The sequence below is a fragment of the Miscanthus floridulus genome, chromosome 12 (assembly GCF_019320115.1).
Source record: "Miscanthus floridulus cultivar M001 chromosome 12, ASM1932011v1, whole genome shotgun sequence".
NCBI lineage: Eukaryota > Viridiplantae > Streptophyta > Magnoliopsida > Poales > Poaceae > Miscanthus > Miscanthus floridulus.
This window is the reverse complement of record NC_089591.1, coordinates 69,334,650-69,360,806: the sequence shown is the minus strand read 5'-3', so window position 1 is coordinate 69,360,806 and position 26,157 is coordinate 69,334,650. Positions and strand designations below refer to the sequence as shown.

Below are 26,157 nucleotides of genomic sequence, written 5' to 3'. Positions count from 1 at the left end.
TCACCGGCGTATTATATTATACATAAATAATAATACTAGTAAAAAGGGAGATCAGTTAGGCTAGTATCACATATACAAAAGATGCTATTTTTGGGCAGGCATGCAGTAATGACTAATGAGCAATGCAGTCATAGATTCACGAAGGAGTACATATTTCCGGTACTCACTGAGTTAACCCAAGATGTAACTTACCTTCCGTTGCCACTTGCCAGTTGGTATATATATAAATATACTATAAAACAATGACTGTAAGTACAGTTCAGTACTGATGAGTGAGTACTTGTAGTATTATATGTTATCTAGTTTTTCAGTCTGACTACAGCCCCTTTGGCACGGCTCATCCAAAACGGCTTCACCGCTAGGTCATTTTAACCTCGGCTTATAAAATGGCTTCACGCTACGGTGTCTTGATTTGTGCAAAATAGATGAAGCCGAAGTCGGCATAAGCCGTGCCAAAGAGGCCCTACAGCTGCAGCCTGCACCTGCAAGCATTGAAGTGTTTGGATGACGTCAGCGTGATGCATGCGTTCCTACTACCATTTTTATCCGGTCCAATCGCTGCGGCTTTGGGCTTTAGACTTCTCACGCAATGGACGTCCAGTTGTGTCGTGCCTTTTTGACATTGTGACGATGTAGCCTTTTCTGTATTTTCCTCGCCCATCCAGTCGCCCGCGTTTCTCATTCGCTAGCTGCTCGTGTTTTTCTACTCGACGTGCCATAGTCCTGTTCACACACTCCACAGGCCATGCGCCCATGCCTTTAATTTGGTCGAGCAAGCTTGTATGACTGGGGTCTGGGGATCGGGACGTCACCATAAAACACGATAAGGAAGTAGGTTACCTAACAAAAACAATACCAAGAGGACTAGAGGAGGTACGTGTGTGCGTGTCATCATTGGGTCGTCGTAACTCGTACGCTCAATATCACAGATTCACAGGTTGCTAAGGCGTAGACAGTGGCAAAGTATGTCGCAAAACAAGAGGCCACAAACAAAACTACAAGTCGAACACTACAGTGTTCTTCTAATAAGGAGCATAAAAGACTTGGGCTTGTTTGGTTTAAGCTGCAATTTTTGGGTCTTTTACGCAAAAGCTAGTTTTCTGTGGTTTTTTTATTCTTAGTGGACCAAAAGTAAAAAAAAAGCCTATCTTTACATGATTTTCAACTTTTAGTTTATTTTTCTCATAAATCAACTTTTGTTTCAGCTAAACCCTAGATTCTTTTTGTTTCAGCTTGTGCTAACAGAAGCCATAAAAGAAATTGAAACAAACAAGTCCTCACTACCACATGGAATCCACGGTGGCCACGGGCCTCGCCCTAGCAAAGACCAAAGAAGTCGTATGCAAGATCTGTGTGATCCATGCACCGTTATACTCCTTTCGTCCACGAGTGAATGCAATTCTCACTTTTTGGGAAGTTAAATGATTCGAATTCCGACCTAAGTTATGTAAAAAGGTACTAAGAATTATTATACAAAATAAGTAACATTCAATTAATTATGAAATATATTTTCATAGTAAACCTAGTTGAGACATAAATGATAATACTATTTACTATAACTTGATTAACGTTAAGATAGCTTGATTTGTATAAATCCCATAGTTGCATTCTTTTATGGACGAAGGGAGTAATATAGTAAGTTGAGTACCATACTGCCGCGAGCAGGAGAGGAGACATCATAATTTGTGGTAGAGGAGTACATGCTACGGAAATTAATTAGCAAATTATTATTATTTTGTTTCGGTCAATATTAATATGTTTTATATTTCTATTTTTACTATCTTTGTTTTCGGTTTAAGTTTTATTTAGCACCTGTTTATTTGAGGCTTTTACCAGAAGCTTTTGAAACTTGCTTATAAAACGGGTTCTTTATTTTGATCTTATTTAAAAAGCCGTGCAGAGGCCAATAGACGCCCAAATAAACTGGGCCTTAGTCTCTTTTCTAGCCTTGTCATCTACCGGTAACGCATGGTTCAACCTGATGGGCCGTATTCGCATTATAGCCCATCTTACTCTCTCCTCAGTCCAGAAACAAGCACGGCCCCAATAACAACCCCGAAGGGGGCGTTTGCTAAAAACGGGAAACCCCGAGAGCCGACACGTACGACACCGGGACAGTTCGAGCTGGAGCCATGGAGCCAGCAGCGTCCGCCAGCGCCGCGTCGGCGCGGCCGATGGAGCCCGCATTGTGCGCCAGCCCCGCAATCCTCGGACGAAGCTTCCTCGTCCTACTCCGCGTGTCTTCCATGCTGATTTGAGGCCGGTGGTGCGATGCGAGCGACGAGGAGGGCGTCCTCCACGACCTGGACTCCCAGTGGGCGGCGGCAGCCGAGGCGGAAAGGATACTGGGGGAGGCGGCGGCGGTAGGTCCTGCAGCGGTACTTAAAATTAGCGGTGAGGAGGAGCAGGAGGAGGAAGATGGGATACGAGACAACCAGCAGCGGCAGGAGGACGAGGTCTAGTACAGTGATCTACTGTTTTCAATTGGGGAATTTGCACGGCTTATGATCTTGATTTGTGCTGCAAACTGCGATGCATGGTTGCAACTTGCAATGCAGTTAATCTTCTTAGAAACGTCACAGTGAATTTGGACTGTCCAGATTTGCAGGCTCCCCCCCCGCTCCACCCCCCCCCCCCCCCCCCCGCTATTTCCAGGTTTCTTAATCGCCATGTAATCTTTCTCAATTGTTATAGTACATTTTTTTTATAGTAAGCTGGCAATTTGGCTTTGATGGTTTGTCAATTTTATCCCAGATTTACATTCATTATGATGTGTCTGATGGCATTGAAGTGTCCGCAAAGCTTTCATCAGCTAATGTGTGTGCCAAAGATGATGGATGCTCTGATGGTACAGGACATGATGATGAATCAGACGTCTTCTATTACAAGTGTAACTTTGAGTACCTGCCTCCTCTGGTATTGACATGCTTACTTTCACCGTCGTATCCTAACAAAGACTCCCCATATTTCACAATCACTGTTAAGTGGATGGATGTGCCTCAAGTTTCTCAGCTCTGTGAGATGCTTGACAACATATCGGCAGAGCTGCAGGGGCAGGAGGTTGTGTATCAGTGGGTTGAGTGGTTACGGGATTCTTCAAGGTCACATCTCTGGTTTGATGATAAAATGACACTAGGCTCAGATATTGTAATCCACAACCGAGATAACCGTGCAGTCTCAAGAACAAATTCATTGGAGTCTGTAATCCCTTTGATGATGACTTACAGCAGTAAGAAGCGCTATCAAGCTTTTCTTGAGGATCTCCATATGTGCATGATATGTCTTAACCAGAGCAAAGGTATGTATTTCCAACCAACCCTGGCGGTTATAGCATGCTCATTCATCCTTTAATGTCCGTGTTACTCCTTGAGTCATTTCCTTTGTTGAAATGTGCCTTGTAATCAATACCACCTGGGTGAAGTTTTATTGTTTCACAGTTCACATAGTACCTCTTGGGAGCTAATAGGGTTCTGGTCTTCACTCTTCAGTCCGAACTGACAGAATTTCAGCGAAATCTCCCGTCTCAGTGGGGCCTGAAACAATATCATACCAGTCAAAAATTTCGGTCCAAATTGAATTTGTAGTCTAGTCTAGAGTTTAACAAGCCCACAAGTGCTTGCTTCAATATAAAAGTGCAAACCAGTCAAATTATAATCAATTTGTTTTCTCCTTGTGCCTCTCGGTCAAATTTTTACCAAATATTAGCTAAACATGAACATTTTTACTGGTCCATACTGTTGAATCCCGGTCTAAAATTTTTGATATTCACCCATTTTGGCGGGGTCTGAAATTTTTCACCATTTGAATCCCAGAAGGCCAGAACCCTTTGAACCTGTAAATTCCTAGCATTACCTTGTGAAACTGACTTGCACTCGCATAGGTTTATTCTCCTTTAACTAACTTTAATTCTGAAACAACTAGGCTCAAACTTCATCAAGCTTTCATGCCAACACCTATTTTGTGTGAAGTGCATGGAGACCTTATGCAGAATGCACGTCAAGGAAGGTACTGTGTTTCAGTTGGTATGCCCTGATACCAAGTGCAATGCTTCAATTCCACCATATGTGTTGAAGAGGCTTCTTACGGGAGAAGAATTTGAACGTTGGGATAGGCTTGTTCTTAAGAAAGCATTGGACTCGATGTCAGATGTGGTTTACTGTCCAAGATGTGGGATTGGTTGCTTGGAAGATGAGAGTAACAATGCACAATGCCCAAAATGTTCCTTTATCTTTTGCTCGTTATGTAAGGAACCATGCCATCCTGGGAAGCACTGCATAACTCCAGAAGACATGATCAAAAGACAGCAGGTAAAATTCAAGATATGCACTAAGATCACTTTCATTTTTGTGTTTTGCAGTTGATTCTCATCTTTGCATAGTAACCAGTGTATTAAACATCTGGAGTCTCCTTACTATGTAATTCAATGATACAATGTGCATTTGACATGCACTCTAATAAAGATCTGAGGGTCTGACAAGCTTTTGCTATGGACTCGCTACTAGTTTATGCATTTAGCTGAACATCCAACGCTTGCTGCCTACAATTTCTTTGTTTGCACTTTGCAGGCATCAGGCAGGATGTCAGAGAAGGATATGACGCGGGAACTGCTCACCATCAGAAAAATGTTCAATGATATTCAACTATGTCCAAAATGCCGAATGCCTATCGTCAAAACAGAAGGGTGCAACAAAATGTCGTGTGGCAACTGTGGTCAGTTGCTCTGCTTCCGCTGTGGCAGGGCGATCGATGGCCATGACCATTTCTGGTAGGTGGTTCCAAGACATCAATGATGCTTCCCTGGCATACCTTTTATGCACGGTTGGTTTGACAAAGTATAACAAAATCGGCCCATTGTAGGAACGGCAGCTGTGTGCTCTTTGAGCTACGTCAGTATAGCGATGTAACGCCATTCGAGAGGCATATGGAAGAAGTTCAAATTGGCCGCCGGGTTAAAGTTCAACTGAGCCCAATCGGTAGTACTATCAGATGCCCTAAATGTCGCCAGAGAAATTTCAAGGTAAAGCAGCATTCGGCTTATTGCACGAGAGTGGTGATTGTTGATCACCAATGTTGCGAGCACTGATTTGTCAGCGTGTATATGCATAATCTGACCAATGACCATGTGCATTCAGGACAACGAGGAATACATTTTCTGCTGGGCTTGCCGGATCCACTACTGCTCATTGTGCAGGATGAGGGTTGAGGACAAATACACGAAGTCAGGGCACTACCGGTCGTCAGAGTGTGTGGGGCTTGGAAACTTCTAGCGCTGGATCTGCCGCAGTTCTTCATAATATAGTGCAAGAGTCCCTTCGGAAATATATCCAATAGAATTAGGGCTGTGGATTGGTTCCCTTAAGGTCTCCATCAACTAACCCTCTTTAGTTCAATTTATTTGAAAAATAGCGTGCTGTCGATGTGTTCCTCTTGCTCCCGTTTTGTCACTATGAGTGTCACATAATGTTGAGTGACATTTTCTGTGAAATGTAATTCTATTATCACGGATTTATTATGTCCAATCAATTCGACACAATTTCAGCTACAATCTCCAGACCCAGTAATGACCATGAGGCTTGTCTTGGCTGCATTGCACTTTCCCGGTGTCTAACACCTGAACTGACAAATGAAGAGTTCGTGTCGGAGTAGGACATGGTAAGAGCGATCCATTCAAAATGAATGCCTTAGTGATCTTATATTAAGAAAAATATATCATACAATTAGGGTATTTTTTAATTTTTAATATTTTATGAAAAGTTGACTTATCAAATTATTAGATTGTCCCTTAAGGTCTTTTTGGAATTACTCCACTAAATTCACCATGGAGCAGCTCCACAAAAAACCTAGAGTTTCTATAGCACTTCTCATAACCCTATCTTTTTATGGAGCAGAGTTTATGGAGATGTAGGTATTTAAGATAATGCTTGGCCACGGGCGTCTACTAAAAAAAACTCCTCACATGTGGCTATCCGCTCGTCCCACTCTCCACGGCACCTCCATGCCGTGCCATCCCCCGCTCCCTCGCGACATGGCACCTCCATACCACGCCATCCCCCACGACGCCTCCACCGGCCAACGTCCATCGCCGGTGCCTTCTTCCCAGCCCCCGCCCCGCTAGAGCTCCCTGTCGACCCCTTCTTCCTGCCCCCGCTCGCCCAGAGCTCGCCGACAGCTGCCTGCACCTGCGCCAGCCCCTTCCCCCTGGCCCTCGCCCGACCAGAGCCTACCGGTGACCTGTGCCCATTGCTGGCCTGTCCTCGCCTCCCTCTCCGCCCGCCTGCGACGGCGGCAGCTCGCAGCGCAACCAAAGTTCACCAGCGGCCTGTCCCCGCCGCCCCCTCTGCTCGCCTCCAGAAGAGGCCGCGACGGCGGTACCCTCTATCTGCCCATCCCCCGCTCTGCGCTGCGTCATACAGAAGAAGGTGAAAAATGCATATTGCAAGCATATATTTCAAGTGTTTCAGATGTTCCAAAGGTATGTTGTAAGTATTTCAAGTGGATGTTGCAAAAGTAGATCGAGATGATGCATATGTTGCAATGGTTGTACACATATGTTGTAAGCTTCTATTCACAATGTTTCATCTGTTTTTCCAGATGTATGTTGCAAGTGTGTTTATTTCGATGTTGCATATGTTGCACACATATGTTGCAAGTGTTTTTATCTGGATGTTGCAAATACTTTACAATTGTTTTACGTGTTTTTAGGTGTTTTTGCAAGTGTTTCATATGCATGTTTCAAGTGTTTCATCTGCCTTCAGACGTATGTTGCAAGTGTTGCATCTGGATGTTTCAAAAGTAGATCGAGTGTTGCATCTGCCTCCTCGCTTTCCGTTGTCTCGCCTCAGTGTCTCCTCCTCCTCCTAGCACCGGCTGGGCATCCGTCGCCCCCTCCCCCTCTTCTCGATGCTGGTGATGGTCTGCAGGCGCAGGTGTTCAGGACACCCCGTCTGTCTAGGGCGCTAGCAAGCCCTTTGGCTAAAAAACATAAGAGAAAGCTAAAAAAACATAGAAGTCCCAAACAAGCCCTAAAACACTTGGCATGGTCATTAGAAAGATAAAATATATAAGCCGTGCTCTCATATGAGTTAGAGGAACATGTCTAGAAACAGTGTGGTGTGAGACGCCAAGGTGAATTAAAGCACAATGACGTGATTATATTAGATATAAATCTCCAATCTCATGTTTATACGAGTTAGGTGCACGTCTAGACAATGCACGGAGTTTGATTCCAAAACAAATTAAACACATTATACATCAGCTAAATAATAAATTTGAGCCATAAGCCGTCCAGAAGGCTTCACAATAAGATGCATGTGTATTTTTTTTTGCTAGTCCCAAAAATAAATAAAGCCTAAATAAACGACGAAAACGAGAGCGACGTACGGCGCCAGAGCCCGAGGGGCACTCTTAAGGTCCGGTCGCCCCGACTCAGACATAATGCAGGTTAAAAGTACACTAACTTGTCGGAGAAAAAAATTACTATCTGTTAGGTCGAAAAAAATACGAGCCACGCCGACGATTTTTTTCGCGGGCGCGGGAGAGGAACAGAGCAAAGCGCGGCAATTATTCTATGCCATGTCAGTGGCTAGATGATAAACAGCCAGATCGGTTGGCTGCTTCGTATCGTTGTTGGTCTATGAAGAAGTATTACTAGCTAGTTTGTGTGAGAAAAAAATACTATTCCAGCTAGAAATTTACGATCATTTACGACACGCCACAGCCAAATGAACTGGCTAAGTATCCTATATTTTCTTCCTAAAAATATGTACTTTTACAACTCCTAAAATGATATCGGGAGAAATCATAAAGGTTATCTCTAGGAGTTTCTAATAATTCACTTAAAAAAATCTAAATTTGGCACCACAAGCTACGCGAAGCTGCCGCCGCCGAGGTCTGAGTCTGACCTCGTCCATGCCAATCGGCGTGGCCGGCCTTCCATCCCCTAGACCCCGACGACGACGACGACGATGCTTGCATCCGTCTCGCAGTGCCTCAACAATTGTAATTAGGTTACCAACTAATCGATCCGGTAGCCGCGACGGCCTACCGAACCAAATAAATCAAACTAGTACTACTACTACTCCGGCCGACCAGGCTCAGCAGCAGCGTTGCCGGCGCCTCCGCTTTGCAGTGCCTCCGTATGGCCTCGTACGAGTAGGACCCGCCGCCCGCGGGGTTGTTGCTCGCTATTGTTGTTCGTACCCGCCGCGGCGTATGAGGAGCTGGAAGCCCCTGCCGCGGCCTCGGTCTGTCTTCTTGAAGTCGATGAGGCCGCCGTCGGCGTACGGCGAGTCGATGAGCCATCCCCACCGTGGACGTGCAGTCTTGCCGACCCCGGCGACGTCGAGGAGGCCGGCAAGCTCCGGTCGGTGCTCGGGAGGCTCCTGCACGAGTACGCCCTGGGGCAGCGAGCACGCCGAGCAGGTGGCGAAGCGCGTGCTCATGGCCATGGCGCGGCTGTTGGGGGTTCGGCGAGGGTTCTTCCTCGACTAGTCGGCGAGAAGGGCGGCACGCCGGCACGTACGCACGGTTCACTAGTCGCGGCAGGATCCGCGCGAGCGCAACTGCGCGTATCTTTACGCGCAAAGGACTAAGTTTATAGAAGTGCTAAAAGATTAGAAGTTGATTTTAGAAACCATTGGACACCTGTTTTTCTTAATTTTGCTAAAAATTTTAAATTAGGAGAGTGTTTTAGAAATTCTTGGAGATGCTCTTATTTCTGTTCGTTTGACATTGACGTCGCACAGGACCTACAATGCATGCACAATAAAATAGCATGATGATGTCATAGTTTGCTGGGAATTGAAAAAAATCTATAGTTTATAAATTAAATATCCAAATTAAATTTTGATTACACCATTGTGTTTCTGCTAAGAAATCCTTCAAAACAAAACTCCACTTAGATATATTTGGAAAAAAAATTATTATCAAACATTTTTCTCATAAAGGGAGAACATTTCCTTTTGTTGAATAGAGACGATGTTCTATGTTCAGCAAACAATGTTCCGTCTTCACAAAAAAGATACTCTCGGTTCAAGAGAACAATATTCTAGATCTATGAGAATAAATTATAGGTTAATGTGATACTATTATAAAATCTATAAAAATAATATATATATATATGTGTGTGTGTGTGTATTTACTATCTTGCATAGAGTTGAGGTTAACAACATATCACAGGTACTATGTAAAAGGAGAAAAAAAACCACCAAATAATGGTAAAATAAAAGAGAATATCACATGAATACTATTTAAGTAAGCTAAAATATAATATAGAGCATATCATAGGTACTATGTGATTACTCAAAAATAACTATAGAACATCACATTTATACTATCTGAACATCCTTAAATATATCATAGAACATCACTTGTATATTATACAAACATCACAAAATACATTATAGAACATCGCATGTATACTACGTAAATATCACAAAATACAACATAGAACATCACATATATACTACATGAACATTACATATATCTTAGGGATAATATCATAAAATATAATGCATAGAACATCACATATTTACTACAAGAATATCACATATATACTACATAGAACATAACATATACATAACATGAACATTACATATATACTACAAGAACGTCACATGGATAATATTTGAACAACCTAAGAAGTCATAAAATATCTCACATATACTATATTAATAATCAAAGATATATAATGAAACGTTCCATTTATATTATGTGAATATATCAACATACATCATACAACATCACATGTATACTACTTGAACAAAAAAATATATAAAAGAGGAAAATAAACATGGATACTATTTGAACAACCTAAACATCTCGTGAGTACTATGCAAATAGTAAAAAAATTCGTGAAACATCCCATGTGTAATATGTGAACATCCGAGAATACATCATAAAATATCATATATTATACACGACGCGAACATCACATGCATCTCATCGAATATATAAAAAGGTAGAACATAAATAATCAAACAATAATCAAATAATATAAATACAGTAACACACAAATAGGGGAATCAAAAGAATAAAGGAAATCAATAGAAAGGATCAATAGAAAAGGGAAAGAAAAAATGAAATAGAAGAAAAAAATAAAAACATAAAAAATGAACTCATCCTAGCCTCGAGCGTAAGTGTGGAGGCTAATTCTATAGTCCATATGATCAAAGAAAAAGTAAAACAAAAAATACAAAGTTTGGGTAAAAAGAAATATTTTTAAACATCAAAAATAAAAAGAAGAAAAAACACACGAGAAAGAAAAATGAAAATAAGAAAGGAAAGGAAAAAGGATAAACATACCAAACTAGGAGTGAACATGAAAAAAAAGAAAAATGGAATAAAGAAAAAATAATTAAGGTAAAAGAAAAATAAATAAAAGAAAGATAAAAAAAGGAAATATAAGAAACAGAAAAGGAATATAAGAAAAGAAAAAGAAAAGAAAAAAATCGTAACTGAGTTTTCAGACGCACATGCGCCGCTCTCTCCGCTCGTTATTGAGCATCCAAATTTAAAATGGGTAACATGAGATTTAAAATGGGTAACAGGAGATTTAAAATCAGCCTCCAATAAAGTATTTATATGGAAGACCCATTTTAAGTTGTCTGAGAGGCACAACCTAAATATGAGTATCTTTTTTCATGAAAATCTATTTGCAGAAAGAATTTTTTTTATCCTATTATTGGAGAGAATATCGAATAGATATTAAACCTTAGCGCTGCCAAAACGTTAAATAGGCCTGTATTTTGGGTGGTCGGAGATAGTCTCGTGCCCCACGGAAGCTGAACTGCACGCGCATGCGCGGGGAAATAGATGCTCGGCCGGCGCACGGCTCCAGAGCCCGAGTTCGCGCTATGGCGGCATTAGCTTCCGGCAGCACTACGTCGCCGCGGGCGCTGGAGCTGGAGCTCCACCGCAGCGGGCGTTTCTTGGACAAGGCCTCATCGTCGGGCGGTGCGGAGTCCAGTGCGGTGGCGGCCGAGGGTGGCTGCGAGGCCGAGGAGGGCGTGCTCGACCTGGACTCCCCGTGGGTGGCGGCGACCGAGGCGGAATCAAGGCTGGAGGAGGCGGCTACGGCTGCGGGGGTGGGACTCAGCCTCCTCGCCGATGAGGAGCTGGAGGAATACGAGATACGAGACAACCAGCAGCGGCAGGAGGACGAGGTTCAGTAATTCAGTATACTAATCTAGTCAATCAGACTGGAAATTTTGCGACGGAAACCATGATCGTGATGTGTGCTATGATGCTTGTTTTAGTTTAGTCGATCAGTCTGCAGGATGGTAATGATGAGATTAGGGATTTGTGTTGCAGGGTTTATAACTCTTTGGGTTTGGGATGCTGCCGGGACATGTACAATTCAATTTATATAAGAAACAAAAAACGACCAGATAAAAATGCATTGGATCATAACATGGAGCAAGGATGTTTACTTACGAATATGATTACTGATTTTGCTGTTCGTCTAAGAAAAAAATTGGCTTGTTGGGACTCCAATTCTGATATATGTTGGATGTTATGTTGCTTCAAAATCTGATGGAGTTGACCATACTACAGAGCCAAACTTTCTTTCTTTAGATCGCGTTGTTGAGCTTGATCATCTGCTCGCTTATAATTGATATATATGATTGTCCACTGCAGCTGACGGCATTGGAGGCAATATATGGTGATGATCTGATTGTGTTTGAAAACAAAGGAGGGCTCAGAAGTTTTCAGGTTTCTTGAGCTGGTCATGCATGATCATCTGTTCACTTAATTCATATGAATGTCGTTGCTTCAGTTACTCTTGGATGGCTCGAATCTGATCTTGATGGGTTTTCTGTCTATTATTTATTCCAGATTTACATACATTATCATTTGCCTGATGGCATCAAAGTGTGCGCTAAGCTTTCAGCACCTAATGCTAGCCCCAGGGATGTAGGATAGTGTGACGATTATAAGCATGACGATGGACCTGACGAGTTCACCTACACCTGCGATTTCGAGTACCTGCCTCCTTTGATATTGACATGCCTTCTTCCACGGTCCTATCCTAGCAAAGAGCCAAAGACCCCCCAAGTTTCGCTGTCACTGCTAAGTGGATGGATGGGCCTTATGTTTCTCAACTCTGTCAGATGCTTGACACTATTTGGGCGGGTCTGCCAGGGCAGGAAGCCTTATATCAATGGGTTGAATGGCTACATAATTCTTCCATGTCTTATCTTTGGATTGGTAGAAACATGACACTGGGTCCAGATATTGTCAACCACAATGCAGATAACCGTGCAATCTCAAGAACAAACTCACTGGAGTCTGTAATCCCTTTGATGCTGAACTACAGTAGTAAGAAGCGTTATCAAGCTTTTCTTGAGGCTATCCATATGTGCATGATATGTCTTAACCAGACCAAAGGTAAACACTTTCCTCCATCTCTAAGCTTATCACTTATTCTGTGGTGTCATGTTAGGTAGGCCCTTACCTTGTTGAACAGTGCCTTGGTTGTAACCAATTACCTCGGTGCAAGTGCAATATAGTCGACAGTTTATATTTATTGGGAGCAGGGAACCCGAAATGTGCTTACAAAGAAGTTTGTTCTCCTGTAAATCTTACCCTAATATTCAAACGATTAGGTTCAAACTTCATCAGGCTTCCATGCCAACACTTGTTCTGTGTGAAGTGTATGGAGACCTTATGCAGACTGCATGTCTAAGGAAGGTAGTGTATTTCAGTTGGTATGCCCTGATAACAAGTGCAAAGATTCAATTCCACCATATGTGCTGAAGAGGCTTCTTACTACAGAAGCAGAATATGAACGTTGGGATAGGCTTCTCCTTCAGAAAACACTGGACTCAATGTCAAACGTGGTTTACTGTCCAAATTGTGTGATCGGTTGCATGGAAGATGAGGACAACAATGCACAATGCCCAAAATGATCCTTTATCTTCTGTTCGTTCTGTAAGGGGCCATGTCATCCAGGGAAGAAGTGCTTAACTCCTGAAGAAAAGATACACCTCCGAAAGGTACATATAGGATCCTTGATTTGTAGTGTGCAGTTTATTCTCCGAAAAGATACAGCTCCGAATGTCGCAGCATGCTATGATTTTACTGAAAATGTACAGGTTTCAGGCAGGATGACTGAGAAGGAGATGGCGCAGGAACTGTTCAACATCAGACAACTGTACAAGGATGCTCGGCTGTGCCCGAAATGCCGAATGGCCATCGGCAAAACAGAAGGGTGCAACAAAATGGTGTGCGGAAACTGTGGCCAGTTCTTCTGCTTTGCCTGCGGCAAGGCCATCAGTGGTTACCAGCATTTCAGGTAGGCCTTTTGGGCATCCAGTATCCTTTATTTCTTTCTGAAACACAAGGGAAGAGCTCAAGGTTTTCTGGTCAGTCTACTTATGTTTACGCAACACAAGTACACTTTTGACATGACATAGCACAAAACCTATGCATTCCATTTTAAAGAAAAAACAACAACTCATTGCATTGCAGGGATCAGGACTGCAAACTCTTTGCGGCGAGAGACATAGCGGAGTGGGAGAGGCAAATGGCAGAGATACAACCTGAACGCCTGATGAGAAATGCAGCACGCTTAATTTGTTCTACCGTCAGATGCCCCAAATGCCGTGCACAGAACTTCAAGGTAACGTAACCTAGACTCCTAGTAATAGTATGCTTTCGATCTGTATAAAAGAACTGAATTTTGGGGTGCCGAATTAATGTGAAGCTGAGGGGGTACATATCTTGTGCACACAGGATGATGAGAAGTACATTTTCTGCTGGGCGTGCATGACCGACTACTGCATGTTCTGCAGACATAGAAAGACATAGCGTAAATGGTAATTGATGTAGGCATATGACCGGGGTAGAAAAAAATAGGCATATGACTGTCCTCTTGTTGGTTCATTCACACGCGTCAGCTAATTTAGTGTCATGCATAAGGAATCAAGTTTTTCCTGATATTTTTCTGTCTCTCTCAGTTCCCAAGTTTGTGCAACATGTTGTGTCTCGTTTGTTCAGCAAAAGCACCCTTGTCTTCGAGATGACTTGATCCAGCAGGCAGAAGTTTTGCGCGATTCGTATCCATTTGCCTGTTGCTGGCGATTGACATGACATGTTGCATTACTGTTATAATGACATCACTTATGGAAAGTAGAAACGTTAGTCTTCATGAATGATCTTTTTTTTCTTTCTCAAATAAGCAAGAGCATTGTGTATCATTGTACTTAAGAAGAAAGAGTTGTTCTGTTAGAAGAAAGGTCGGTTTCCGGCCGACTCGGAGTCATGAATGATCTTCAATAAGCTTTTTATTATGCAACAGTTCTTACTCCGGAATCAGAACGTAACTGATCGGCAGTTCGGCACAGGCACCCAATAAAAATACCCTAGTTCACCTCCCTATCCCAACCGAACCAAACAGAAAGAAAAATGAAAAATCTTCAGTAGCTGCAACCCGTGCAACCCGTGCAACTGCAAACATGAAGACGACCTGCGGCAGAATGTTGCCCGTCGTTGCCGTCCTGTTGGCGCTCGCCGTCACTGAGCACGCTGCGGCCGTCGGCCCACCGAAGCGGAGAGGCCAGGAGATCTACCTGTTCGAGGCCACGGTCCGCGTCCCGGACAACGGCGTGGAAGACCTCGAGGAGTACAACAACCGCCTGCTCGCCAAAGTGCTCGGCAGGTTGCATGGCTCACGGATCTCTCCAAAGTCCAAACCACCACTCCAGAGGAAAACCTCCTATTTTTACCCTGTATGTATTTTGTACTGATCCTTGTCGTGTTTTCCTGAACCTCAGCGTCGAAGCAGCACGGAGCGCAACGTATGAGAGTGAGCTTGGGCTATTCAGCGCGTTCATCACCAACCACCAGGCCCGTCGACTATCAAGTGAGCTAAATCCATACTAGTCCATGCTAATGTTATATATGCAGCCTACAATTTTGGATAAAAGAATTGACAACGAACATTTCAACGTATTGACGTCCATCAACACGTTCTCAAATGAGCAGAAGTCCCAGGGGTGCTGAAAGTCACACGATTGGAGGACCCTCCTGCGCTTCCGGAGACTGATGGACATATGTAAAAATTTTGGTGTTGTGGAACCCAGTGGGGTCGAGAATAACTGTAACCATGTTCGTTGAAATTTCATAATATATGTATTTACATGGTGTGGCACTGGCAATATATATAGTAATTATAAACTGTAAATAGCTTTTTCAATAAAATTCCAGTAGGGGGTCAAACCCCTCCTGTTCCCTCTCTCTCTCTCTCTCTCTCTCTCTCTCTCTCTCTATATATATATATATATATATATATATATATATATATATATATATATATATATATATATATATATAATATATATATATATATATATATATATATATATATATACCCAACAACCATGTGTTTTATGCAGTTTTAACATATAAATTTTTTTACATCATAGAATTAAGATCCAACAACCTCTATTCTTCTTCTACCTCCAGCTTTCTTCTACCTCCAGACAATCATAAATCACAAGATCACAAATCTACAGATCCACATATCACAAGAAATAATTTTTTTTCTATGAAAGGACAAATCACATATTGTAGAGAAAGAGGTACCTCGAGCCGGACACACGAGGCGTCAGACGTCTCCACACACGAGGCGTCAGACGTCAGGCTTCTGCCTCCAGCTTTCTTTCATGCATTTGACGTCTCCACACATGAGGCGTCAGGCGTCAGCCCACACACGAGACAGCCCAGCGATCGGACAGGAGGAAACGACACACGCGAGGTGAAAACAGAGGGGGGAAAAATCCATGTGTTTTTTTCTCCTAAAACACATGTGTGTTGTATAGCATATATATATATATATATATATATATATATATATATATATATATATATATATATATATATATATATATATATAAACACCCTGGAATAGTTCAGCAGATACACTAATACCATCTGGAATTTCACAATGTACACGGATCTGTGAAGAATCAACAATGGAAAATGGACACATTTTTCATTGTGTTTCTGATACATAATATTTCATGGGAGTTGGAAGCCAATTATAAATGAATGTACCTCAAAAGATCGCAGTCCAAACTTTTCATCATAGATGCCTAGATTGTCTCCGTAGATTGTAATAAACATTATTGATCACAGAAAACATACGTCAGCAGAAAAGCTTTGAAATGTGTCCTTCGTTCTTTTTAAATTTTCTACACTTGCATATATTGCAGTCCAAGATGAACGATGTTTTTTCATAAAAAACAAGTTGAGCAACAATATCAAACCATTTTTTGTCCCAAGTAAGTTTGGGTCGGCTAGAGATGAAAGTATGAAATCCAACAAGAGTCACGTAAATAGAGCATCTGTTTTAGTTCTCAAAAGAAAAGAAAATTTGCAGCTTCTAACAGATCTTCAGGACCATTCGTGCACTGGTCTTTCACCAATTTCATCAGTTCACTATTATGAGTCCCAAAGCCAAAAGCAGGTTATAGCCGGTAACTCAAATGATTCAAGATTTTCTATGCTTCATGTCCATCCATATCGTCAATCCATCCACAATCCACTTAGCACATAAATGCAATGCAAGGCAATGTGGAACAGAGATGCATTGATACAGAGCATATTTTAGGTGACAAAAAGGATTGCCGAATTGTGTACCTGATATGTTTCACTCCTAAGGGCCTTCGGTTCCCGGGGATCGACGTCCCGGAACCATTTCCGGCCAGAAATGTTTATTTAAATTGTATGTAGCACACTTCAGCAGGAATCGTTCCGGACAGTAACGACTCCAAACGAACGAGCCCTAAATAGATTCTGACAAAACTCTGTTCTGTTGTGTTTCCTACAATTCTTACAATTTTTTGGCAAAATCTAAACGTCTTCCAAGTTTCACCACCGGAATATTGAAAATCAATATAATCCAGAACTATTTGTGCACCATAAACCCATGTTAAGTTCCAGGCAACAATAGTTTGGAACGACGACGCCGTGGTCAGTGTTTGGAACCGGCAAGGTTGGTGTTGGAGATGTGGACGTGTACTGGTGTGGAAGTACAGGCTTTAGATAATAGGAGTACAGCGAAGTTACTGGAACTCCGAACAGCTGATTCGAACGTATCCCAACTCCAAACAGATAGCAGACAAGCGACGCGGGGCGCTGATCGAATTCGCCATGGCCGATGGCGGTGTGTAATGACGAGTGACGACCAACCATGGTCGGAGTTTGAAGCACAACAGCAAGCGGTGAGGCGTAGGAGGGATCGATTGGGAAAAGTAGCTAGTACCTCGTCTTGCTGGAGCTGATCGTTGGAGCGGAGCTCCTCGTCCGGCACCTGGGGCTCCTCGCCCTCTCGGCGAGCCCGGAGCATCATATCACGCAGCAGCACCAGCTCCTCCTCCTCCGGCGAGGGCTCTTGCTCTACTCGCGGGCTCTCCATCCGCTGACTACGCTCGGTGCAGGTGCCGCCGCGCCCGCGGAACCCTCGCCAAAACCTGCCGCTATAAGGAGAACGGGTAAAAGTGCCCGGCTCGACGTATAACGACGATCACCGTGTGCGGGGCGGAAATCACGCGCCGTTTTGATTTGTTGCAGTTGCAGAGTTTCTGTTCCACCACCCCGTTCCGTTCCTCTCAGGACGGCGGGCGTTTCTCGATGTGGCTCGCTTTCGGTCCTTTTTCTGATGGGCCTGTACTGCTAGGGTTTAGCAGGCCTGTAATCGGTGATGGGCTAGACGTGCCACCAAGTCTCTCCGGCCCACATATGGGAAAAACAACGGCCAGCCCAATAAAGACTATCAAGGCAACTTAACAGTTTAGTTGTTAAGCGGGAACAAAAAAAAAAAAGGCCATTTTACCCCTATGTACATCCTGTGTGAATTTTGGCATGTTTCCTTTCTTACCACTCCAATACAAATAGACGACGATAGTCTATTATCTCAATTTTCAACAAGCACACTGCGCACACTAGTACAAACACAAATCAGGATTAGTGTGTACCTAGTTTTTTGCCCTACATACCCAAAAAAAAAATTACATCTACCAATGGAGGATGTTCCCTGTCCATATATAAAGATCTATAATTGTCTCAAAATCATGATGTTCCCTATCGAATAGAAGGGGAGGAACTATATACTAGCTAGTGAATTGTTTTCAGAACACAATTTCTGATGACATTTCTTAAACCAAGATTAGAATGGTTCGTGGGGAGCATATTGTCAACTCTAATTAACAATCCTTTCATGAAATTTGGATTACCCACACAAAAAGTTATCTATAGTAAAAAATACATTACTTATATGATATTAAAACGGCAACAAAAGTACAACCCTAATCTAATCACCATTTCTCAAGGAAAACAGATTATATTCTATGGTCCTAATGAACAGAGTATATCTAGAAAAGTGAGTAGAATAATTGATAACCAAGGTTTATTACAACTAGATCCAAATTACAGAGTATCGATATGGATTTTACGTTACAAATGAACAAACAAATTTAAGAAAGAGCAAAGATGATTATTTGGATAAGTTGTGGGTTCTAAACTTTTCTACAAACTCAATGTCTCCTAAGAAGTTAGCCCTGCAGGAGCAAGTTGATAGATTAGTTTTTTTTTAGTATAAACAAGACTGGCTCTCGTTCAAACCCTACTCTATGAATTTCTAGAGCTAGGAATTCTAAGATTCACGCAGCCAAACTTTTGCCGGTAACTTTTTGAAGGAATGGTTTTGTTCTTGCAGCTGAATTGCTACAAATTCTAGTCAACCAAGCAGCATCAATGAACCTACTCAGAATCACCCGGCAACTGTTCTTTCTCAAGAGCTTGCTGTATAGCTTCTCGGAATCAACAGGGCTCAAACTGAACTACCGCAAGACTCATATGTATCCCATCAATGTCACCGATGAGAAGATGGTCCATCTGGCCAGCACCCTAGGGGTGTGACATTGGCACAATGCCATTTACCTACCTGGGTTTGCCCATGGGGATGACCAAGCCGCGCATTGAGGACTTCACTCCGGACCGAATAGAGAGACGTCTCTCCACATGCTCCACCTAGTTGTCTTACTCCGGTCGGCTGGAGATGGTTTATTCGGCAATCACCCCCATCACGACTTATGCCATGTGCACCGTCAAGCTACCGAAAGGGGTGATCGACAACATTGATAGAGCAAGAAAGCAGTGTCTCTAGTGAGCTAATGATAGCCAGAAGAAAGGAGAAAATTTGGTTGCTTGGGAAGTTGTGATGAAGCCTAGGGAGAAGGGTGGTTTAGGCGTCATCAATCTCCGTCTTTAAAATGATGTCCTGCTCCTGAAACAGTTGGTCAAATTCTATAACAATGCCGACATCCCCTGGGTGCAACCAGTCTGGGGCAAATACTATGTGAACAAAGTGTAGCATGCAGCAAGGGAGGTTGTCTCCTTCTAGTGGAATGACGCCATTCATCTCCATGTCATTTTCCCTACCATTGCTAGATGTGAGACAGGTGATGGCGCCACGGTGTGTTTTTGGGATGATCTGTGGGATGAATCCATCCTCTCCCAAGACTTCTCGAGATTGGTATCCTTTGCAATGAAGGCAGATGCTTCAGTGAAAGAAATCATGCATGCTGAAAACCTTGATGATATCTTCTTTCTTCCCCTCTCACAGCAGGCATATGAGGAATTCCAACTTCTCCAAGGTCGGCTCCAAAACTTGCCGTATGATGACAGCAATAGAGATCACTAGGCACCTATATGGGGGAACAGGTATACCTCACGACGCTTCTATCGTCATATCTTCGGGAATATAGATTCACACCCCATTTTCAAGATTGTTTGGAAGTCAATGTGCACTCAAGAATCAAGTTCTTTGCATGGCTTGTACTGGTGGATCGGCTGAACACTAAATCAATACTCTATCGTCGACACTTGAACATAAAAGATTCAGCCATATGTGTCATGTGTACCAGTGGTGAAGAAGAGACTATACAACACTTGTTCTTTGATTGCCCCTTTGCAAAGGATTGTTGGGCAATTCTTCATTTCTAGTGGGATGACTCACTTCCACTCCTGGATAGGTTGGTACAGGCCGGGACTACACATAACCTCCCATTCTTCACTGAGGCAGGGTTAATTGCAGCTTGGTAACTGTGGAAGATGCGCAATGATAAGGTGTTCCAGAGGCATGACCCAACCCCTTCAATTTGGTTAGGAAATTTTAAGAATCAATGTAATCTTCAATCTGTTCGTTTCAAGGATGATCTTAGGTCATCCTTCTGTGTCTGGCTAGATGCTTTTAGTTAACTTTGTATGTAAGTACTCCCTCATTTATTTATTTAATATTAAAATCGCTACTGTGGGGATCTCCCCCACAGTCTTTTCGATCAAAAAAACTTTTTGAAGGAATGGTGGGGTTTATGAAATGTTGGAGCTAAGGGCAATGTTTGGTTCTCCGCCACACCATGCCACAGCAAAGTTGAGGCTACCACACCTATTGACACAGCTGTTTAGATCGCAAATAAAGTTAGGCACGCCACAACTTTTTGTACTGATTTACAACAGCAAAACCCGCCACATGTGTGGCGACTGCTTTTGGCGCCACAAGTGTGGCCATGCCATAGCGCGCATGGCGAGTTCTGGTTGGGAGATTTGTAGTTCATCGCATTTTTTCCAACAAATTTCAGATTGAATTGCTAACGATGCAAGCCATACAAACCCTAAAACTTGTTGCTGCGTGTATCCTAAACAACCTAAAAAAACTAACCTGGGCAAACAATTTAAATTATTGTGGCAGTACCTAGCTAGCAAGAATTCTCACATACAGGCTGGAAAGAAAGAATTTTATTACAACCAAACACGGTATTCTGGTCCAATGCTTCATGGTTATTAATAGAAGAAAGGTGAAAAAAATACCTTACATTACTCATTAGTAATCTAAAAAGAGAGGTTGGGCAGCATTTGATTTTATCCTCGGGGACATAAACATTATGGGCACCTAAACTATAGCAAACATAAATCAGTTATCTTTATCTATACTAATGCTGAGCAAAGACAGTATTTCTTATATAAAATCAATAATGAAAGAAAACGAAGTAATACCTAGGATGCACCGGACATCAATTGTTTATACATGAAAACATAGTTCAAGAAACAAAATAAAATCATATAGAAGGGCTACATCAAGCATGGTCCACTTTTGACTGACACATTCATCTATGTGACAGTGGTAGGCTCGAATTGTTCACAAATAACAACAATCAAATAGCCTACCTTCGTTGCTTCTGAATAAATAAGCCGATAACTTCTTCCTCTCCTACTGCTTCTGAATTTCTTCCTCTCCTACTACTTCTGAATTTCTATATGGTTGTTTGTTAGAAGGATAAATAGCAGACCCGAAACATAATAACAACGTTAAACATGCCTGAATCTTTAACTATCTGGAAGAAAACATGTCTAAATATAAATCAGAACAAATAGCACAAATTAGCAATCCCTTCCCAATCAAGTGTTGTTGAGGTTGAAGTAATTACCCTTCTGCTAAGATGCTCACAAGCAAACTCCTTGGATAGGTGCTATCTCAACTTTCAGATTTAAACGTCTAACTTATTTTCAATGCAAACAAAGATGTATAGATATCCCTGATGTGCTCTTTGTATAAAACATGTATATTAGTTTAGAAACTTTCTGAACTCCCCCTGCATTTGTTTGAGTTTCTATCTCATTTTCATTACAAACTACTATGTGACGTCAGTTTTCCAATATATTTACCAAACGGGAGTAAATACTTTTCTACCTCATGATCTTATGGATGGTTCCTGCTACCACTTCCTCCTGTATCTGAGTATTTTTTATGACATTATTAAAGTACCTCGGCTAGATCTTTGCAGCTTCTAAGGACACCAAATTTATCTCTGTAAGGGACCCCACTACCTGTTTCTGTGTAGAAAATCTAGATCTTGAAGGGCTTCATAAAACTTCCAAGAAAATGCGATTCCACATTCTTATGTCTCTCTGTTCGCATCTGTTCACTGCAAGAAAAAAAATCCTATCTACGTACATATACCTCTTATACACAAAAATTGCCGCCGCGTAGCCAAGAAACCACAAGGGCGCGACAAATCTATGAGAGGGAGAGGTCTTCGAGCCTTACCAGGGTCGCGCATGCCGCCGCCTTAGGCCTTGTTTGGATGCGTATGTATTCATCTCAATCCATATGTGTTAAAGTGGATTAGAGTCTAATTAACTAAATTCCATTCCATTCCACTCCAACACATATAGATTGAAGTGAATACACATGCATCCAAACAAGGCCTTACCGGGTCACGCACGGCACCGCAGATCGCATGCCCTGGGACACTTAACTCAGTCATAACTCATCCCTCCCGTGGCTCGATTTAGTCGTCATGCATGGTGTCTCTCCCAAACCTTCTAAGATGTAGGGTCACACCTTTTTTTCTTAGTTCCCCATATGCAGATCTAGGGTTGTTAGTCTGTGACACCTTTTTTTGATATATGGATCTCTACCTCCATAGGGTTCCTATGCTCTTGTGCTATGAATCTAGGTGTCACACCTTTTTTTCCTTGTTTTCCTTTTTCACGGTGCTCCGGCAAGCATGTACATTGGGCTATGAATCTAGGTTGAGGTTGAGAAGGGTGGCCATTGACTGATGACTACATGGTGCTAGTACTTGTACTATGATTTGGTCGCGAGCTGAGGGGAGATTTGGTGAGTTGGTCTGTGGGAACTCGATATGTCTTTTATTTTATTTTCAGCCAGGTAGTATTCAAAATATGGCCAATCTGGAGCGAGCACGTATGATTTCCTGGTCTTGATGTTGTATTCAATTCATTGTCGATTTGGTGTGGCAATTTATTCCGAGTTTGGAGTTTCTGTCAAGGCACCCATATGCAGGGATTTAGAGAAACGACACACGGAAGGCGCGGCAAAGAAACATGGCAACACCTATCAGATTGCAAGCAAGGTAGTATATCCTAAAATCCTAGATGATGATTGCTAAGGTAGCGATAACATGCATAAAGTGCACTGAGAAATAGTATAAAGACATTCATTGCCAACATTTTGCCAATGCAACTACCATGATAAAAAAAATCATGAGAAGTTGGTAGACAACATTTTTTTCTGTGACCATGCTTTAGCACGTTTTTCATTAAGCAGAAGCAGAGCTTGTTATAACTTTTCCCGGTCACAGTAATCCATTGATTACCGAGAGTCAGACCCAAAACACCAAAGCGCACGAGGTTGTAATTTATGCAAGAAACACTGGCGACAAGCTAAGACGGGACTAGCTAAACTCGCTATCAAAGCAACATCAGCAGTGACCACAAATGCCTATACCTAGCCAGGCATCACTCACTAGCCTCCTCCTCAATGCTTGCTGCAAGATGCATCGGCGTTGTAGCGACTCTGTTGAAGGTTCTAGCATTTCTCTCCTTCCATAGCCTCCAGCTGATTAGGAAGAAGATTGAATCGAAGCGACCCACTTGCTTAGGGATAAGCTTTCTGCTGCGAAGCCACCACTGCAAGGCGTGCTCATCCTAAAGGCCATGCTTTCATCGAGGCACAGCTTCCTGAGCCAAATCACCTAGACCTCTCTACTGAAGATGCAACCATGCAGAAGATGATGCATCGTCTCTGTTGCCTGATCGCAGATGATGCAATAGTCGGAGTCCTGAAGTCCATGACAGAATCTTCTCTCTACCGTCCAACATCTCTCATGCATCATGACACAACAATGGTCGCTATCCACCAGACATGTCAAGTTCACCCCAATATTAAAAACATTCTTTCTGTAGTATAAATCATGAAAACGATGATAGTAGAAAAAGTAGAGGCACCCCCATGAAACATTATCAATTCTACACATTAGTCACCCTGTCCTAGTCTAAAATTGCAGAAGGCACACCCATGAAACGTTATCAGTACTATACATTGTTCATGGTATAACAAGGTATCTATAAAACAAAAGGAGGTATCTGGCCAAATTTTTGCATACAATTGGCTCCATGTAAATTTTTGCATACACAGGGCTTGTCTTCTTGCGCCTAGGCCATGGTTGGTGTCGCAAGCCGGGCAGGAGCCAAGGCCCGTGCTCGGACGTGTCGTCGGTCGGGAGCTTGAGGCCCGGGCAAGCCTCCGAGTCCTGTGCGTGGGCCGCACCGTGCCCATGCTCGGTCAGGTTTCTTGGTCGGAGGGTGTGCACGAGCGTACCCGATGGGTATAGCCCCCGAGCCTTGGGCGATCCTGGAGGGGTCGGTTGGGGGTACCTTCGATTGGAAATCATTGATCCCAAGGCTTAACATATCCAAATGTTACGATCTCGTCACCCGGGCACAAGAAGACACGTCCCAAGCCATAAAGGCTCGGGGGCTCCTCGATGTAGCACTTTGGGTGCGGCCTTGCTGACCGCTCCCCTGACAAGGTCATGCACGGGGCGTGACACAAGAAGACAAGCTCTCCTCGGCCTCTGGGGGCTCTAAGGCTTCCAGCCCCGCACGCCAGCCCCTCGAGCCAACCTTCCTCGCCACCGAGAAGACTCCAGAAGGTGCGCCCAGGGAGGCCGATCCAAACCAACATAGCCTGACACTCAGTGTATCAGAACAGGTCAGCCAGATGATGCCCAAGGCTTCTTCGGCTCCATGACATCGCCACGGTCCACCCAAGCCACCGGAGACACGTATTCTGACACCGACTCGAACAACAATGCTTGTTGCGGTTCTGACCCTGTGACACCAGCCATGTACTATGTTTGTGCTACATATGGTGGAGGACAACGACCATCTTTGCGAAGTTTGGGTGGAACTTCGCATTGAAGCCTAGTTCTTTTTGTTGTTACCCCTGTTCCTAGTTGAGTTGAACTATGTGTTGTTGTTTTTATGTCTCTTAGACGTGAGAGTGTGTGCCTTTGTGGCCTTGGTTTGTACCGATAATCAGCTATGTATCATCCTTTGATGGTAGAGGCTGGAACTTTATTCCGTTATCTAAAGTTAGTTGAGACAGCTTAAATCAGTCAGTTGTTATTAGGTTGTAATTTGCTTCTTTGCTCTTTTTCATATATGATCATTAGATAGTTGTGATATCAAAAGGTGAAAAGATTGTTTCACTGACTCCAATGGCCAATTTTCAAGACAAAACAAGGTCGCGGCGGCGCTCTCCTGATCATGGTGACTGATACACGCATTCCTCGTGATTGCGGCTTCTACTTATGCTTCCTCTCATATTTGCCTATGCTTCCCATGTATTATGTATGCACATACATCCATGCATAGTGAAAAGATGCAATCATGAACTACCATACATACGTCTACACCCAAGAACAGAGCATTATTAGTTGACTAGCAAGTAGTAACAACACCATTTGACGATCGGACGAGGCTGAGCATCCTTTGTGTGGTTGATAATATGGTCTATGGACGTGACCGTCGCTCAAAGACTAATACGAAGCTAAAAAACAATGGAGCACTATCTATTATCTAGCACCAAGCTAGACTGATCCATGCCAGCACCAGAGGTCCGTGTGTCTGCAGCGGTGGTGCACGGCCGCACGGGCGGCCTGCCTAGCTTACCCTTAGCGATGGGAGTGGACACTAGGGACACGGGCAGTGGCATGTGGCAGACAACTAGGACAACAACACTTCATGCTTTTGCAAGTAATTGATTTGTCCTCGGCGATAAGATCTAGCTAGAACCTTAGCCTCCAGCAATGCTTCCGTCCACCTACCGCGACCACTGCCTATTCACTCTAGTTCCAGTCATGCTACTTATACTATATCTGGTTCTCACCTTAGGTACACCATACGCCGGGAGGGGGCCGAGGAGAAAGCCGCATCAGTTGGAACCTACCGCGGCGCCCAACTGGCCGTGGAGTCCGCCCGCTCGATGCAGCACCCCATCCGCCCGCTCGCCAAATCAGCTGGATTTGGTGGAGGGAGGAAAGCAGATGAATCACCGGTGGCCACACCTTATGATGGCAGATGAATCACCGGTGGTCGACAAAGTATTTTGATTTGGTTGGAGAGAGATAGAGAAGGTACTGAGTTTGGGACAGAAACGCAGGGGGTGAGGGATGGGAACAGCAAACAAGCCGGCTATGGTGGACTCCACCAGGCCTACCGGTGGGCGTGTCCACGTATGTGGGTGACTCGAAGTGTTTAGACACGCGGATTGCAAAGGCAGACTAC

General features: G+C 43.2%; 2 protein-coding genes and 1 pseudogene across 3 annotated transcripts; all 3 read left to right on the top strand.

Moving 5' to 3' along the window:
• Positions 1-2,094: 2,094 nt before the first annotated feature.
• On the top strand, positions 2,095-5,544 carry LOC136497718 (uncharacterized). Of its 2 annotated transcripts, XM_066493566.1 has the most exons (6): positions 2,095-2,456; positions 2,855-3,298; positions 3,922-4,307; positions 4,566-4,765; positions 4,858-5,017; positions 5,133-5,544. In XM_066493566.1, exons 2-6 carry the CDS (start codon positions 2,989-2,991, stop codon positions 5,265-5,267), a joined length of 1,191 nt encoding a protein of 396 aa, XP_066349663.1. In that variant the 5' UTR covers positions 2,095-2,456; positions 2,855-2,988; the 3' UTR covers positions 5,268-5,544. The 2 variants fall into 2 exon arrangements, with proteins under 2 accessions (XP_066349663.1, XP_066349664.1); XM_066493567.1 differs by lacking the exon at positions 2,095-2,456 and having other exon boundaries at positions 2,755-3,298.
• A 5,243-nt stretch (positions 5,545-10,787) lies between these two features.
• Positions 10,788-13,866, top strand: LOC136498635 (uncharacterized; annotated as a pseudogene).
• A 550-nt stretch (positions 13,867-14,416) lies between these two features.
• LOC136496071 (uncharacterized) lies at positions 14,417-25,954 on the top strand. The gene is made up of 4 exons (XM_066491796.1): positions 14,417-14,659; positions 14,775-14,863; positions 14,986-15,055; positions 25,765-25,954. The coding sequence occupies exons 1-4, from the start codon at positions 14,457-14,459 to the stop codon at positions 25,952-25,954; spliced, it is 552 nt and encodes a 183-aa protein (XP_066347893.1). The 5' UTR covers positions 14,417-14,456.
• Positions 25,955-26,157: the final 203 nt, after the last annotated feature.